This window comes from Triticum urartu, chromosome 6A (genome assembly GCF_056163025.1).
Source record: "Triticum urartu cultivar PI428250 chromosome 6A, HENAU_Tu73, whole genome shotgun sequence".
In the NCBI taxonomy this organism is placed as follows: Eukaryota; Viridiplantae; Streptophyta; class Magnoliopsida; order Poales; family Poaceae; genus Triticum; species Triticum urartu.
The window spans coordinates 283,289,698-283,303,570 of record NC_141878.1 but is presented as its reverse complement, the minus strand read 5'-3'; the positions used below and the strand labels follow the sequence as shown (position 1 = coordinate 283,303,570).

The 13,873-nt window shown below is 51.2% G+C and overlaps 1 protein-coding gene and 1 pseudogene across 1 annotated transcript; one reads left to right on the top strand and one right to left on the bottom strand.

The window, feature by feature from the left end:
• Positions 1 to 6,687: 6,687 nt before the first annotated feature.
• Positions 6,688 to 9,195, bottom strand: LOC147965012 (uncharacterized). The gene is made up of 5 exons (XM_087530244.1): positions 8,866 to 9,195; positions 7,762 to 8,758; positions 7,480 to 7,607; positions 7,145 to 7,365; positions 6,688 to 6,967 (listed from the first exon to the last, which is right to left on the bottom strand). The coding sequence occupies exons 1-5, from the start codon at positions 9,193 to 9,195 to the stop codon at positions 6,688 to 6,690; spliced, it is 1,956 nt and encodes a 651-aa protein (XP_087386370.1).
• A 470-nt stretch (positions 9,196 to 9,665) lies between these two features.
• Positions 9,666 to 12,206, top strand: LOC147965011 (uncharacterized; annotated as a pseudogene).
• The last annotated feature ends 1,667 nt before the right edge of the window (positions 12,207 to 13,873 follow it).

Below are 13,873 nucleotides of genomic sequence, written 5' to 3'. Positions count from 1 at the left end.
AAATATAAAAAAGGCATCTAACTTTGGATTCTACATCACACAAAGCAATCCATGATATATATACTAAAATTTCTACACAAATTAAAGCAGTCCCCTAAGGGCATATAGAATATCTAAAATATAAAAAAGGCATCTAACTTTGGATTCTACATGACACAAAGTAATCCATGATATATATACTAAAATTTCTACACAAATTAAAGCAATCACCTAAGGGCATCTACAATATCTAAAATATAAAAAAGGCATCTAAAATGTGACACTGGCCTAGATTCGCTAAAATGCGAACAAACGACGTAGGAGAGTGAAGAGGAATGAAATGCGATGGGAGGAGTATAGTGGATCTAACCTTGGTGCCGGCGAGGGGCAGCGACGGGCCGGCAACGGGGAGTCAACGGGACAGCGGCAGCGGTGGCTTTGGTCGGGGGGAGGGGGTGTGAAATGAGCGAGAGAGAGCGGTGACTAGCTAGGTCTTTTCCTAAGTTGACTTTGATATATTATCGCTGGCGTTGGGAGAAAGGGCAACGCCAAAGATAAAAATAGGCCAAATAAAAACAGACTAAGATTAATAATGAAAGACTTGACAAAATAAAAGACTCATAATTTGTACTGGTAGTAAAGAAATAAAATTCCTAAGTTCATAAAAAAAGTAAAATTAGTTATCACAAAACACATAATATAAAATTTCTATTAATAATTAAATATATCAAACACTTGATCAAATGGATAAGTGTTTTGGCGTACAAAGCAAACGCACGCCAGCACTGACAAATTAACTCTGTCATACAAATAAAACCAACGCCACCAGTGCGTTCCAAACGGTGAGTGCATATGGGCCAAAAGATTTGTGGCATTTCAATGAAAAGCAACGCCAACACTAATCATATAAAGTTGGCATCCTGATTTGTCCTACGCGAGCACTATTTGGAAAAAATAGTGCTAGCATTGATGGAAAATGGCGCGCCACGAACGATAGTTGTGGCTAGCCATTTTACCACTAGTGGGCGAGTCATCAATCCTTTGGACAACCCCACAGCGGAACTCTCAAATAAAGCACCAATGTCGGTGTCAAAATCCACAGACCTCGGGGTAGGGGTCCTAAACTGTGGATCTGAGATCGATGGGGAACAAGGGATGATGAACACGGTGTTTACCTAGGTTAGGGCCCTCTCGAAGAGGTAATACCCTACGTCATGCTTGATTATATTAGATGTATAGTAAGGTTTACAATGTAGATCTACCCTGAGATCAGCATGAGCTAAACCCTAAGGTGATGAGGTGACGAATAGCTCCAGCCCTAAAGACTACAACCCTCAGTTTATATAGACGTCGATAGGGTTAGGGTTACCGGAGATAGATTACAATATGGGCAAAAGATCTCCTTCCTATCATTAACTTGGAGGACACACCACGGCTCCATAGATCTCCTATCGCTATGCGACTTTACCAGTCCTATCGGATTCGGGGTTCCGCATACACTTGAGAGGTTCGAACACTGGGGTGCGTGCGAATAATTTGTCCTCCCCAACCTGCCTGCTCGCTGATCCTACGGCCTAGCTCGACGAACCCAATGAACAAGAGACACAGCAGTTTACCCAGGTTAGGGCCACCTTGCGGTGTAAAACCCTACTCCTGCTTTGTGGTGGATTGGCCTTGAGAGGCTTTGGATGGACTAGTACAATGGATGAACAGCCTCAGGAGGTGAGGTGTTCTTGGGCTCAATCAGTTGGTGAGGTGGTCAGGGTGGAATGGATCTGTCCCTTCTATGGTGGTGGCTAGGTCCTATTTATAGTGGCCTTGGTCCTCTTCACAAATGTAGGTGGGAAGGGATCCCACAACGGCCAAATTCAAAGGGAGACAACTAGTACAAGTTATCCTGACAAAAGTAGTCTTTGCCAGCAAAAGCTCCTGGTCATGACGCTGCGGTGGGCTCTGCGATGACCTCTGTCTTGCCATCCTAGCCGTCTTGGTCTTGTTGCACCAAAACGGAAACCTTTGCTTGATTCCTCGGGACTCCGCGCCTGCGCTTGCCTCCTTAGCACCAAAGAGGAAACTGGTACACTGCGCCTGCTGGCGCCTGCCTGGCCTTGGTCGTCATGGCTCACGCCATATGAACCTCATGAGGTGCACCTTGCATTGATATCTCCGCTCGCCGGGAGCCAACCTGATGAGGCTGCCCCCAGGGAGGTCCTGGTGTCGTCCGCCTGGCATGGCTTGGCCCCTCACGAGGGTCTTGGTTTGTCGATGTTGAATCTAGGCCATACTGGGCCGTTGCCAGAACCACGCCGTGGGCCGTAGGAAGGCAAGTCTGGGCACCCCCGTTCCTAGATCGCCGATAGTAGCCCTGGGCCCAAGGCGCGCTCGTACTTGACTTCAAGGCGAAGCCAAAGTGAAGTGTGGAGCGTTGTGGGCCCTAACAGCCTGTGGCCTTGGTCGACGCATGGCGATTTATGGGACGTGGGTGCCTCCGCTTCCCACGCTGCCTCGGCAACCGTCCAACTTGACGAGACTTCATCGCATGCAGGGAAAATCCATCATTGCGTGGGATCACGGAGGCCGGCGGTTGGCCTCCCGAGGGCTATAAATGAGAGGAGGGGCACGGCCCCTCCTGCTCATCCCCATCTTCTCGCCGCCCGCTTCTTCTTCCTCTTTCTTGCCTCACCATCTTGTTGTAATCCTCATGGTGCCGACGAGGAAGTTCTCTGCCATCGAGAAGGGGAAGGCCCCCAAGGAGGGGCCTAACTCACCACCTCCCAAGAGATGGCTAGGCCGCCCCGCAAGCACGTCGCGACTCCCGTGGTGGCTCCTCGGGGGCGCGGGCGTGCCTTGGCCGGCCGTGGCGGTGTTTCTTCTCGTGGCGGGTGCCGCCAAGGGTGAGGAGGCCCCTGCAACGAGGGGAGGATCGCCATGGTTTCCCAGCCTCCTCGGTCACGCTTCCACTCGGCCAAGGTGCTCCCGGAGTTTTTCGTGTGGTCGGAGAGGCCGGCCGGCACCTGGCTCCTGCTCCCCCGCTTCTTCGCGGGTGAGTTGCCGGCCTCGGGGCCTGACGGCCTCTAGTTGCAGGCTGATGGCTGTTGCAGCAAGGCTTCATGGGTAGGGGTCGAAGTTTCCGCCGCTGGGGACGTGTCCTTGGCCCGCGGCAGGCAGGCGTTTGCCCCCGCGCGCAACCTAAGTGGGAGGTGCTGAAGGAAATATGCCCTAGATGCAATAATAAAGTTGTTATTTATATTTTCCTTGTATCATGATAAATGTTCATTATTCATTCTAGAATTGTATTAACCGGAAACTCAGTACATGTGTGAATACATAGTCAAATAGTGTGTCCCTAGTATGCCTCTACTTGACTAGCTCGTTAATCAAAGATGGTTAAGTTTCCTAGCCATGGACATGTGTTGTCATTTGATGAATGTGATCACATCATTCTATGGACTAGACCCATATGTTAGCTTAGCACTATGATCGTTTAGTTTATTGCTAGTGCTTTCTTCATAACTTATACTTGTTCCTATGGCTATGAGATTATGCAACTCCCGAATACCGGAGGAACACCTTGTGTGCTATCAAACATCACAATGTAACTGGGTGATTACAAAGATGCTGTACATGTGTCTCCGATGGTGTTTGTTGAGTTGGCATAGATCGAGATTAGGATTTGTCAATCCGTATATCAGAGAGTTATCTCCGGGCCCTCTTGGTAATGCACATCACTATGAGCCTTGCAAGCAATGTGACTAATGAGTTAGTCATGGGATGATGCATTACGGAACGAGTAAAGAGACTTGCCGGTAACGATATTGAACTAGCTATGATAATACCGACCATCGAATCTCGGGCAAGTAACAAACCGATGACAAATGGAACAACGTATGTTGTTATGCGGTTTGACCGATAACAATCTTCGTAGAATATGTAGGAATCAATATGAGCATCCAGGTTCTACTATTAGTTATTGACCAGATATGAGTCTCGGTCGTGTCTACATAGTTCTCGAACCCGTAGGGTCCGCATGCTTATTGTTCGATGACGATATGTATTATGAGTTATGTGATTTGATGTACCGAAGGTTGTTCGGAGTCCCGGATGAGATCATGGACATGACGAGGAGTCTTGAAATGGTCGAGACATAAAGATTTATATATTGGAAGGTTATATTCGGACACCGGAATGGTTCCGAAGTGTATCGGGTATTTTCCGGAGTACCGGGAGGTTACCGGAACCCCTTAGGGGATTAATGGGCCACAATGGGCCTTAGTGGAGCAGAGAGAGGGCCAGCCAGAGGTGGCACACCCCCCCCTTGCCCAGTCCAAATTGGACAAGGGAAAGGGGGCGCCCCCCCTCCTTCCTTCTCTTCTCGCCTCTTTCCCTTCTTCTCCTTCTTGGACTAGGAAAGGGGGAAACCTACTGCTACTAGGAGTAGGATTACTCCCCCCTTGGCGTGCCCCTTGTGGCCGGCGAGCCTCATCCTCCCCTCCTTTATATACGGGGGGCACCCCATAGACACACAAGTTGATATTTTAGCCATGTGCGGTCCCCCCCTCCACAGATACACACCTCGGTCATATCGTCGTAGTGCTTAGGCGAAGCCCTACGTCGTTAACTTCATCATCACCATCACCATGCTGTCATGCTGACGAAACTCTCCCTCGGCCTCGGCTGGATCAAGAGTACGAGGGATGTCACCGAGCTGAACGTGTGTTGATCGCGGAGGTGCCGTACGTTCAGTACTTGGATCAGTTGAATCGCGAAAACATTCGACTACATCAACCGCCTCACTAAACGCTTCCGCTTTCGGTCTACGAGGGTACGTAGACACACTCTCCCCTCTCGTTGCTATGGATCTCCTAGATAGATCTTGCGTGATCGTAGGTAAACTTATTGAAATACGGTGTTCCCCAACAGGTGCACCCTCCACTTCATGTACGACGGCGTCGCGACCTTCCATGTGAGGGTGTTTGGGGAGGACTGCTGTCGCACAGGGTGCTGCCCCGAAGACGACGGTAGTGACGATGAGCTTGGCCTTGACGACAGCCGCGACGACGCTGAGGGTGAGCTCGCTCTTGCCGACGGCCGCGACTCGTTCAGCGGTGGCGGCTCCTCTAGCGAGAGCACGTGCAGCGACGTCTACGACCAGCCGCCACATCGCCAGACTTGCTTCGAGGATGGTGGTGGATCGTCTCGTCATCGTGCTCCGGTGAAGCAGGAGGAAGGCTTGGGCTGAGCCCAGAGGACTCTGGATCCCGGCCCTGGGAGATGTTGTGGTTGCATGGGCCACTTTTGTTTAGCCTTTCCTTTTTCCTGCATTTTGAAAAAAGTAGAGGGCCCTGCTAGGGCGTGTAATGAACCATGGTACTTATGCCACTATGCTATGCTTATTGTTCGGATGTATGCCATGATGTTCATGTCTGGGTACGTGCGGTAGGATAACTTAGCTTGATACACTCGCGGTAGTCTCGCACCTCGCGATGGTGCGCCCTCCAGCATCTCGTGAAGCCCCCTTGCTGCTGGCTTAGGGGTTGCTAGGCTCAGGATACATCATGAAGCTGCAGAATTGTTAGGAAATTTTGTTGGGTGTCTTGTTCTTCCTTGCGCGAGTCCTCAAACGTGGGCTATTCGTGCCTTAGTGCATCACGTCGTGGTACCCAGGGGGCACGGACTTAAGAAGATGTGCAAATCACAAGCTCGTTCGAGGGTGTCTCGCGAGGATAGAAAAAGCCATGGCCCTGGGGGACAGGGCTGTGGCGAAGTGTGTTCGCGGCGCGGGGCGGGCCCAACGCCGGACACGCACACACTTCCCAGCCCCCGCGTGCGAGACGCGTGAGGAAGAGCGACGGGCAACTGTCGCTGCTCCTGGGCCATGACCAAAGGGCAAGAGCGAAGACGAAGGGGAAATCCAACTTGGCAATCGAAAATGCGAGAACTCAAAATTCCATTAAAAGGAAGGGGGCAAACCAACTACAGAAAGCAAGCAAATGACCAGCCGCGTCCGGCACCTAGACTAGTCTTCTCACCAGCGCGGAGCTAAGTGATGCCACTAGGATGTGGGAGGGAGCCCCCGAGGCCCGAGGGCGGCACTTCAGAGACTCCGGGGCGTGTACAGCCCCAATCATTATTACATGAGAGTGTCACGAGCGGATACCTTCACATGCACTAGGCCTTGCTTCATGGGTAGAACTTCCGGAGTTGCTGGATGTTCCAGGCGTTCTGGATTGGGATCCCGTCATGCGTCTCCAGGCGCGCAGCGCCAGGCCTGGAGATGCCGACAATCCTAAACGAGCCCTCCCACATGGGTGAGAGCCTATGCGGCCCTTCCCTGGAGAGCACCCACCTTAGCACAAGATCACCCACCTCGAGCGTCCTGGAGCGGATGTTGTAGTAGTGGTACTGCTGCAGCGCCTGCTGGTACCTTGCCGCCCGGAGCGAGGCTTGACAGCGGCGTTCCTCCCCTAGCACGAGGTCCATCCCCCGCGTGGCATCTTGGCGTGCCTCGTGAAACGCCAAGACCCGCGTCGAGCGTTGCTTGACCTCGTGAGGGAGAACCGCTTCGGCTCTATAGATGAGGAAGAATGGAGTCTCTCCCATCGGCTTGGTGGCGGTGGTGCGGATGGACCACAACACAGACTGGAGCTCGTCGAGCCAGCCCCTGCCACAGGCCTCGAGCTTCTTCTTGAAGGTTCTTGTCTTGAGGCCTCACAGGACCTCCTCGTAGGCGCGCTCAGCTTGGCCGTTGCTCCTGGGGTGTGCCATTGAGGCATAGCATATCTGTGTTCCAAGGTTAGCACAATACATTTTTAAGAGGTTACTTGTGAACTGCGAGCCGTTGTTAGTGTTGATATGATTAGGGACCCTGAAGCAGCTCACGAGGCCCTTGATGAATGTGACTGTCGAGCCGTCCGGGATGGTGCGGACGACTTCCACCTCCGCCCACTTGGTGAACTTGTCAATGGCGACATCGAGGTAGCGGTAGCCCCTGGGCGCTCATGGGAATGGTCCCAAGATGTCCAGACCCCAGACCACGAATGGCCATGTGAGAGGAATGGTCTGGAGGCCCTTAACAGGCTGGTGGCTTTGCTTGGCATGGAATTTACACACTTCGCAAGATCTCACCAGCTCGGTGGCATCATTGAGCGATGTGGGCCAATAGAACCCGCTACGAAATGCCTTGCCCACGAGGGTGCGTGATGACGAGTGATGCCCGCAGTCCCCACTGTGTATGTCGGCCAATAGCTCATGCCCCTGCTCCTTGGAGATGCACCATAGAGAAACATCATTTAGTTGTTTCCTATAGAGCTCACCATCCTGGATGTAGTAGGCGGTGGCATGTCGAACCACACGCTCCGTGTCCTCCTCCTTCTCCGGCAAGGTCCCCTGAAGCAGATACGCCTTGAAATATTTGGTTCAGTACCCCTCCTGAGGTTCCAGCGCAAGGACAAGGCAAGCTCCTGAGGTCGGGCCACAAGCCGGGGCACCCAATTGAGGGGCCTGAGGGAGGTCCTCATGAGGCGGTGCTGGTGCCGCTGCCGGCGGTGCTGTAGACGGCTTGAAGAGCCGCTCCTCAAAGATGCCAGGCTCTTGAGGCAGGCGCCGGGACGCCCTCTTGGCGATGTCGTCTGCTTCCTTGTTTGTGTTGCGCGGCACACGTTGCAGTTCCAGACCCAAGAATTGTATTATGAATTTTGCATACCTCCGCAAGGTATGCCTCCACATGCTCGTCCTTTGGCTCATATACTTTGTTGGAGAAGTTGACGAGGAGCTGAGAGTCACCCTTGATGGTGAGGCGCTTCACTCCCAAGGCTGCCGCAGCCTTGAGGCTGGCGATTAAGCCCTCGTACTCCGTGATGTTGCTGGAGACCTTCTCGCCCTGCTGGAAGTAGAGCTTCATGGCGTAGCAGAGCTTGTCCTGGGTCGGTGAGATGAGCATGGTTCCAGCCCCCGTGCCCTGATGCACGAAGGCGCCATTGAAGTACATGACCCAGCTATCTGGCGCTTCGCTTCCTGGTGAGAGTCGGCGGTCCTCGCCTACTTCGGGGCTGGGAACATCGGTCCATTCTGCCATGAAACCAGCGAGTGCCGCCCCCTCGATGACCCTAGTGGTGCTGAACTCTAATTGGAACGCCTGTAGCTTGATGTTCCACTCGGCGACTCTCCCCGCAGCATCGGTGCTCCGGAGCACCCTTTCCAGGGGGTAAGCTGAGACGACCTTGACGGGGTGGCCATGGAAGTAGTGGTGCAGCCTGTGGGAGTCGACGAGGAGTGTGAGCAAGAGCTTTTGCAGCATGGGGTAGCGCGCCCACGTGTCACGTACTGCCGTGCTGACGAAGTACACCGGGTGCTCGAGGAGGGCGGAAGTGTCGGTGGAGTCTTGCACCTCCTGAGGCTGGGGGACCTCAGGAGCTTGGTCGCTTGCTAGGGCAGCCATGGCCTCAGGAGCGTTGTCCTGAGGAGTCTGGTCATCTGCTGGTGCCGCCGAGGCCTCAGGCACACCGTCCTGATGCTGCGTTGCCTTTACCTGTCGTGAGACATTGCCCGGCAGGCCCTTGGCTTGGTGCCTCGCCCGGACCGCTACCAGCGCTGCGCTGGCGGTGTGTGGCGTGGTAGCCAGGTAGAGCACCAGGGGCTCTAGAGGACACCGTGCTACCATCACCGGCGGGCTGGTGAGGTATCTCTTGAGATCTTGGAATGCTGCATCAACCTCCGGAGTCCACTCGAACGGGCCCTTCTTTTTCATCAACTTGAAGAACGGGAGGGCGTGCTCCCCCAACTTGGAGATAAAACGCCCCAGCGAGGTTACACAGCCCCCAGCTTTTGCATCTCCTTGAGACTCTATGGTGGGCTCATCTCTTCTATTGTCTTGACCTCTAGATTTACCTCAATTCCCCCGTGTGACACTAGAAAACCCAGCAACTTGCCGAAGGGAACACCATACACGCATTTCTCTGGGTTGAGCCGCAGGTCCACCGCGTGCAGACTGGCAAATGTTTCTTCTAGGTCCTCGACAAGGGTCCTTGCCCCCTGAGACTTCACTACTATGTCGTCGACGTTTGCGTCAGCGTTCCTCCCAAGCTGCTGGCCCAGGGCGATGTGCATCAGCCGCTGAAAGGTCGCCCCGGCATTGTGTAAGCCAAACGGCATGTAGGTGTAGCAGTACACCCCACATGGGGCTAGGAAGGCCGTCTTCTCAACACCTTGTACCGCCATCTTGATCTGATGATAGCACGAGAAGGCGTCCAGGAAGCACAACAGGCCACACTCGGCGGTGGAGTCGACAATTTGATCGATGCGCGGGGGTGGGAAGGGATCCTAAAGGCAAGCCTTATTGAGGTTGGTGAAGTCGATGCACATGCGTTCCTTCCCGCCTTTCTTGGGGACGACGACTAGGTTCGCCAGCCAATCCGGGTACAGCACCTCCCAAATGACACCGGTTTCTTGTAGTTTGCAGGTTTCCTAGACGATGAAAGACTGCTTCTCTGCGGATTGCCGCCGCGTCTTTTGCTTCACGGGGCGCACGTTGGGGCACACCCTCATGTGGTGCTCAATTATCCCCCTCGGGATCCCGACCAGATCCTTGGGTTCCTAGGCGAACACCTCATTGTTTGCACGCAAGAAGTCGACCAACGCCCTTTGCTGATCTAGAGGAAGGTTGGCGCCTATGGTGAAGGTGGCGCCGGATGCTCCATCTTTGTCAACCAGCACCTGCTTCGTCTCGGCACGATCTTGAGAGAACAACTGCTTCTTCTTTGCTGGCACATCCCCTGGGGCCTCTGGGCCCCTTCCTCGGCCGGGCGCGCTACCGCTACGGCCCTGAAGGCGAGCTTGAGGGCCATCAGGGCTTCCTTGGTGTCACCGACCATAGTGAGGACACCGTTGCTCCCCGGCATCTTCATGAGGTTGTAGGTGGGGTGAGTTGCCACCATGAACTTGGCCAAGGGTGGGTACCTGAGGATGGAGTTGAATGGGAGGCCGATGCGGGCGATGTCGAAGTCGATGAGCTCGGTGCGGTAGTTGTCGCGGGTGCCGAAGGTGACGGGATGGTGGATCTGCCCTAGGGGGCAGGTGGAGCCATCAACGACACTCGTTCATACTTTCTCCAGCCTGTGTGTCGTGATTGGCAGGATGCCATGTATCCCTCGTACTTTCGAGCGCTTTCGTGCGTTCCCGCGTTTGGGTGTTTGCTTTGTTTCATCCTCGGTGTGGTTGATCTGTGACTCTGCCTTGTGGCTTTATTTATAAAGTCGGGCATAGGCCTTTTCTCTAAAAGATGTCAAGCCAACTTATAATCTGCTAAAGCCAGTTTGGGCACACGTAACTAGTGTTCCACCACCATTTCACCACTTTCTTGGTTTGTGGGTAGTGCGATTCGTCATAGGTGCTACTCAGGATGCTGACTTGGTATGCTTGCGCCGTCATGGCATTGTGCACATCCAGGTGGCGGTTCTGAAATTAAACATGTTTTAGAAAGACAATGGCGCAGATCTTGCGACCGTCTCGGTTGGAGTTTATGTTAATTAATAGGGTACAATCTCCGGTTTGTGCTTGAGGAGGAGGATTTCATACCTGCAGAAGATTTTATCCCTCACATATGGGAGCAGGATTATGATGGTCCAGACCACAGGGCTAACCGAGATGATGTTTTGCTTGATCAAGATGCGAACAAAAAAGGAAAAAATGCTGAAGGGGGTGCTGCTCCATCCAATACGCCATCTGCTAGGACCAGTCCAATGGTCACTAATAATTGCTTTGTGGATTCATCGGATGCTCCTTCGCAGACTGATGCAGGAGCTAACCTCAATGTGGACACCACTGCAATGGCTGGTACTGGAGTTGACCAGTAGGGAGATACTACATCCATTTACGTCAAATGAGGCACGCATGCTACTAGATGAGGTTGCACACCCAGGTGCGACTGCATGTGTGCATGCATAGAGTGTCCTTCAGGCAGTGCGGCCGGCCGTGTGCAGGGTGCACCGCCAGCCGATGCTTAAGGTTCCGTGCTCGTGCAGTCGGCGGTGGGTGCGGGTGCATCGCCAGCAACGCATGTTGATGCTCCTGCTCCGGTCCATGCGCAAGGTTCCAAGATGTCACCCATGGAGGCTTCGTTAGCTCCTTCTCTAGTTGTCGTGGTTCCTCTCAGTCCAGTAGCAGATCGTCTGAGTGGCTAATCCCCGGCACCCCTGGCGGTCGTGCTGGTGGGACCTGCGACACGTCCATCTTCACCGACCTATAGGATAGTTCAGAGCCCGCCGATTTTGCAGCAACCAATACCAACGGCTCGACCATAGACACCGATGGGTACTATGACTAGAGGTCTAGCTTCACCCTTTCGGCGTAGTAACCATCATGTCATCTCGGCGGATGGTTTCTCTCCAACCTATGAACATTCACTAGCTAAGGCAATGTGTTGACAACCCTCGAGGAATTTGGACTCCATGCTAGGTAGCTCGCCCGCTAAATATTTTCTTTCATTTCCGGATACTGGCATTTCCTCTAGCCTTAAGAACATTTGTACATCTATGGGAAATAATGATAATCAAATTAACCTTTTGGTTAGGGCACTTAAACATATGGAGATTGACCATTCAAAGGTTTCTCCAAAGTGTAATAGCGCCCTACCTAACCCCAAAACCAAGGAGGATGAAACATATGCCAAATATGACGGTCCGCTTCTCTCCCACTTGGTTGGTGAGGTCATCGAGTTTGGTTTGGATGACGCAAGACCTGGCTCCATGTTCTGTGACTTCACAACATCTTCGCGGAAATCTAAATCGCATTCCTCTAAAAGAAACAAATATTGCCCAAGAAGGCAAAATGTTCCACATTGACCTGAGTTTCCACATGAGAGGCATGTTTTGGAATAGCAGAGGTCTCTCAGACTTGGCTAAACGTAAACACGTTGGTGATTGTGTGGGCGAACATGGGTTGGATTTTGTGGCAATTTCAGAGGCTGATAAATGTGACTTCCACCCGCATGCCTTGATCACCTATCAAGTGGTTTTGGCTACACATGGCATAGTCTACCAGGTCGTGGAAGGTTTGGAGGAATCCTTCCTGGGATACAGACCACAACCATGGACTTGTTGGCTTTTTCGACTGGGAATTTCATATCAAACTTCACTTACGAAACAGGGCTGATAATTTTACATGGAGCATGGTTGCATTCTATGGGGCTGCCCAAGATGAGCATAAATCGGCTTTCCTTTGTGTACTGGTGAACCTGGCTAAGGATAACCCATATCCCATACTTATTGGAGGGGACTTTAATATCCTTAGGTGCCAGCAAGAGAAAAATAATGACCGCTTAGACACTCATTGGCCTTTCATATTCAATGTTGTGATAGACAGTTTGCATCTTCGGCAGGCCAGTATGTCGGGGCGGCAGTTCACCTAGGATAATAACTGATCTGTGCCGACATAAGAGAAACTCGATAGGGTACTCATGGACACCTAATGGGAACTAAAATTTCCTCTGGCAACCATGCAAGCCATAGAGTGTATCGAGGCATTATCGGATCATGCACCCGTCATTCTAGATTCTAACTCTACGAACCCAGCTACCTGTTGATGTCTACTACGCAACTTTATTCTTGTAGACTCGTGTTGGCCTCCAAGCATAGAGTTTTGTAGGACAGTAGCAATTTTTCCTCAAGTGGATGACCTAAGGTTTATCAATCCGTGAGAGCGTATTATGAAGATGGTCTCTCTCAAACAACCCTGCAACCAAATACAAGAAATCTCTTGTGTCCCCAACACACTAAATACAATGGTAAATTGTATAGGTGCACTAGTTCAGTGAAGAGATGGTGATACAAGTGTAGTATGTATAGTAGATATTTTTTTGTAATCTGAAATAGACACAACACGGTAGCAATTGATAAAAGTGGGCACAAACGGTATAGCAATGCATAGAAACAAGGCCTAGGGTTCATACTTTAGCTAGTGCAATCTCTCAACAGTGCTAACATAATTGAACCATATGGCAATCCCTCAACGTGCGATAAAGAATCACTCCAAAGTTCTTATCTAGTGGAGAACGTAAGAAGAAATGGTTTGTAGGGTACGAAAACACCTCAAAATTTATCCTTTCCGATCAATCTATCGAGCTATTCCTAAAGTGTCACAAGCAGCCCAAGAGTTCGTACTAAAACAACACCATACGAAAACACATCAATCAACCCTAATGTCACCTAGATACTCCAATGTCACCACAAGTATTCGTGTGTCAATTATACGATATGCATCAAACAACTTCTGATTCATAATATTCAATCCAACACAAAGAACCTCAAAGAGTGCCCCAAGATTTCTACCGGAGAAACAAAGACAAGAACATGCATCAACCGCATTAATTACCCCAATGTCACCTCAGTAATACGTGAGTTGAGTGCCAAAACATACATGAAGTGAATCAATATGATACCCATTGTCACCACGGGTATTCATACACAAGACATACATCCAGTGTTCTCAAATCGGTAAAAGTATTCAATTCGATAATAACGAAATCTAAAAGGTAAAACTCAATTCATCACAATAGGATAGAGAGGGGGTGCCATGTGATGCTTGTCAACTAGAGAACAATTGAGGTTGAAATGATAATGCATACTATTGACTCTTGCATAAAAGTAAATACTGAAAAGTAAAAGATAGGCCCTTCGTAGAGGGAAGAAGAGGTTGTCATGCGCATTTTATTTTTTGATGCGCAAGCTCTTAATGCAAAGGAATGTCATGTTATATTGGCCCTTATGATAGCAACCTTGATTATGCAGTCTGTCACTTATATTTCTTTGCCATCAGAAGTTTGTACAACTCTTATTTTCCCTTGCAATAAAATATCACTTATATTTTAGGAGCAATTTTTATTTCCTTTTGCACCGATGAC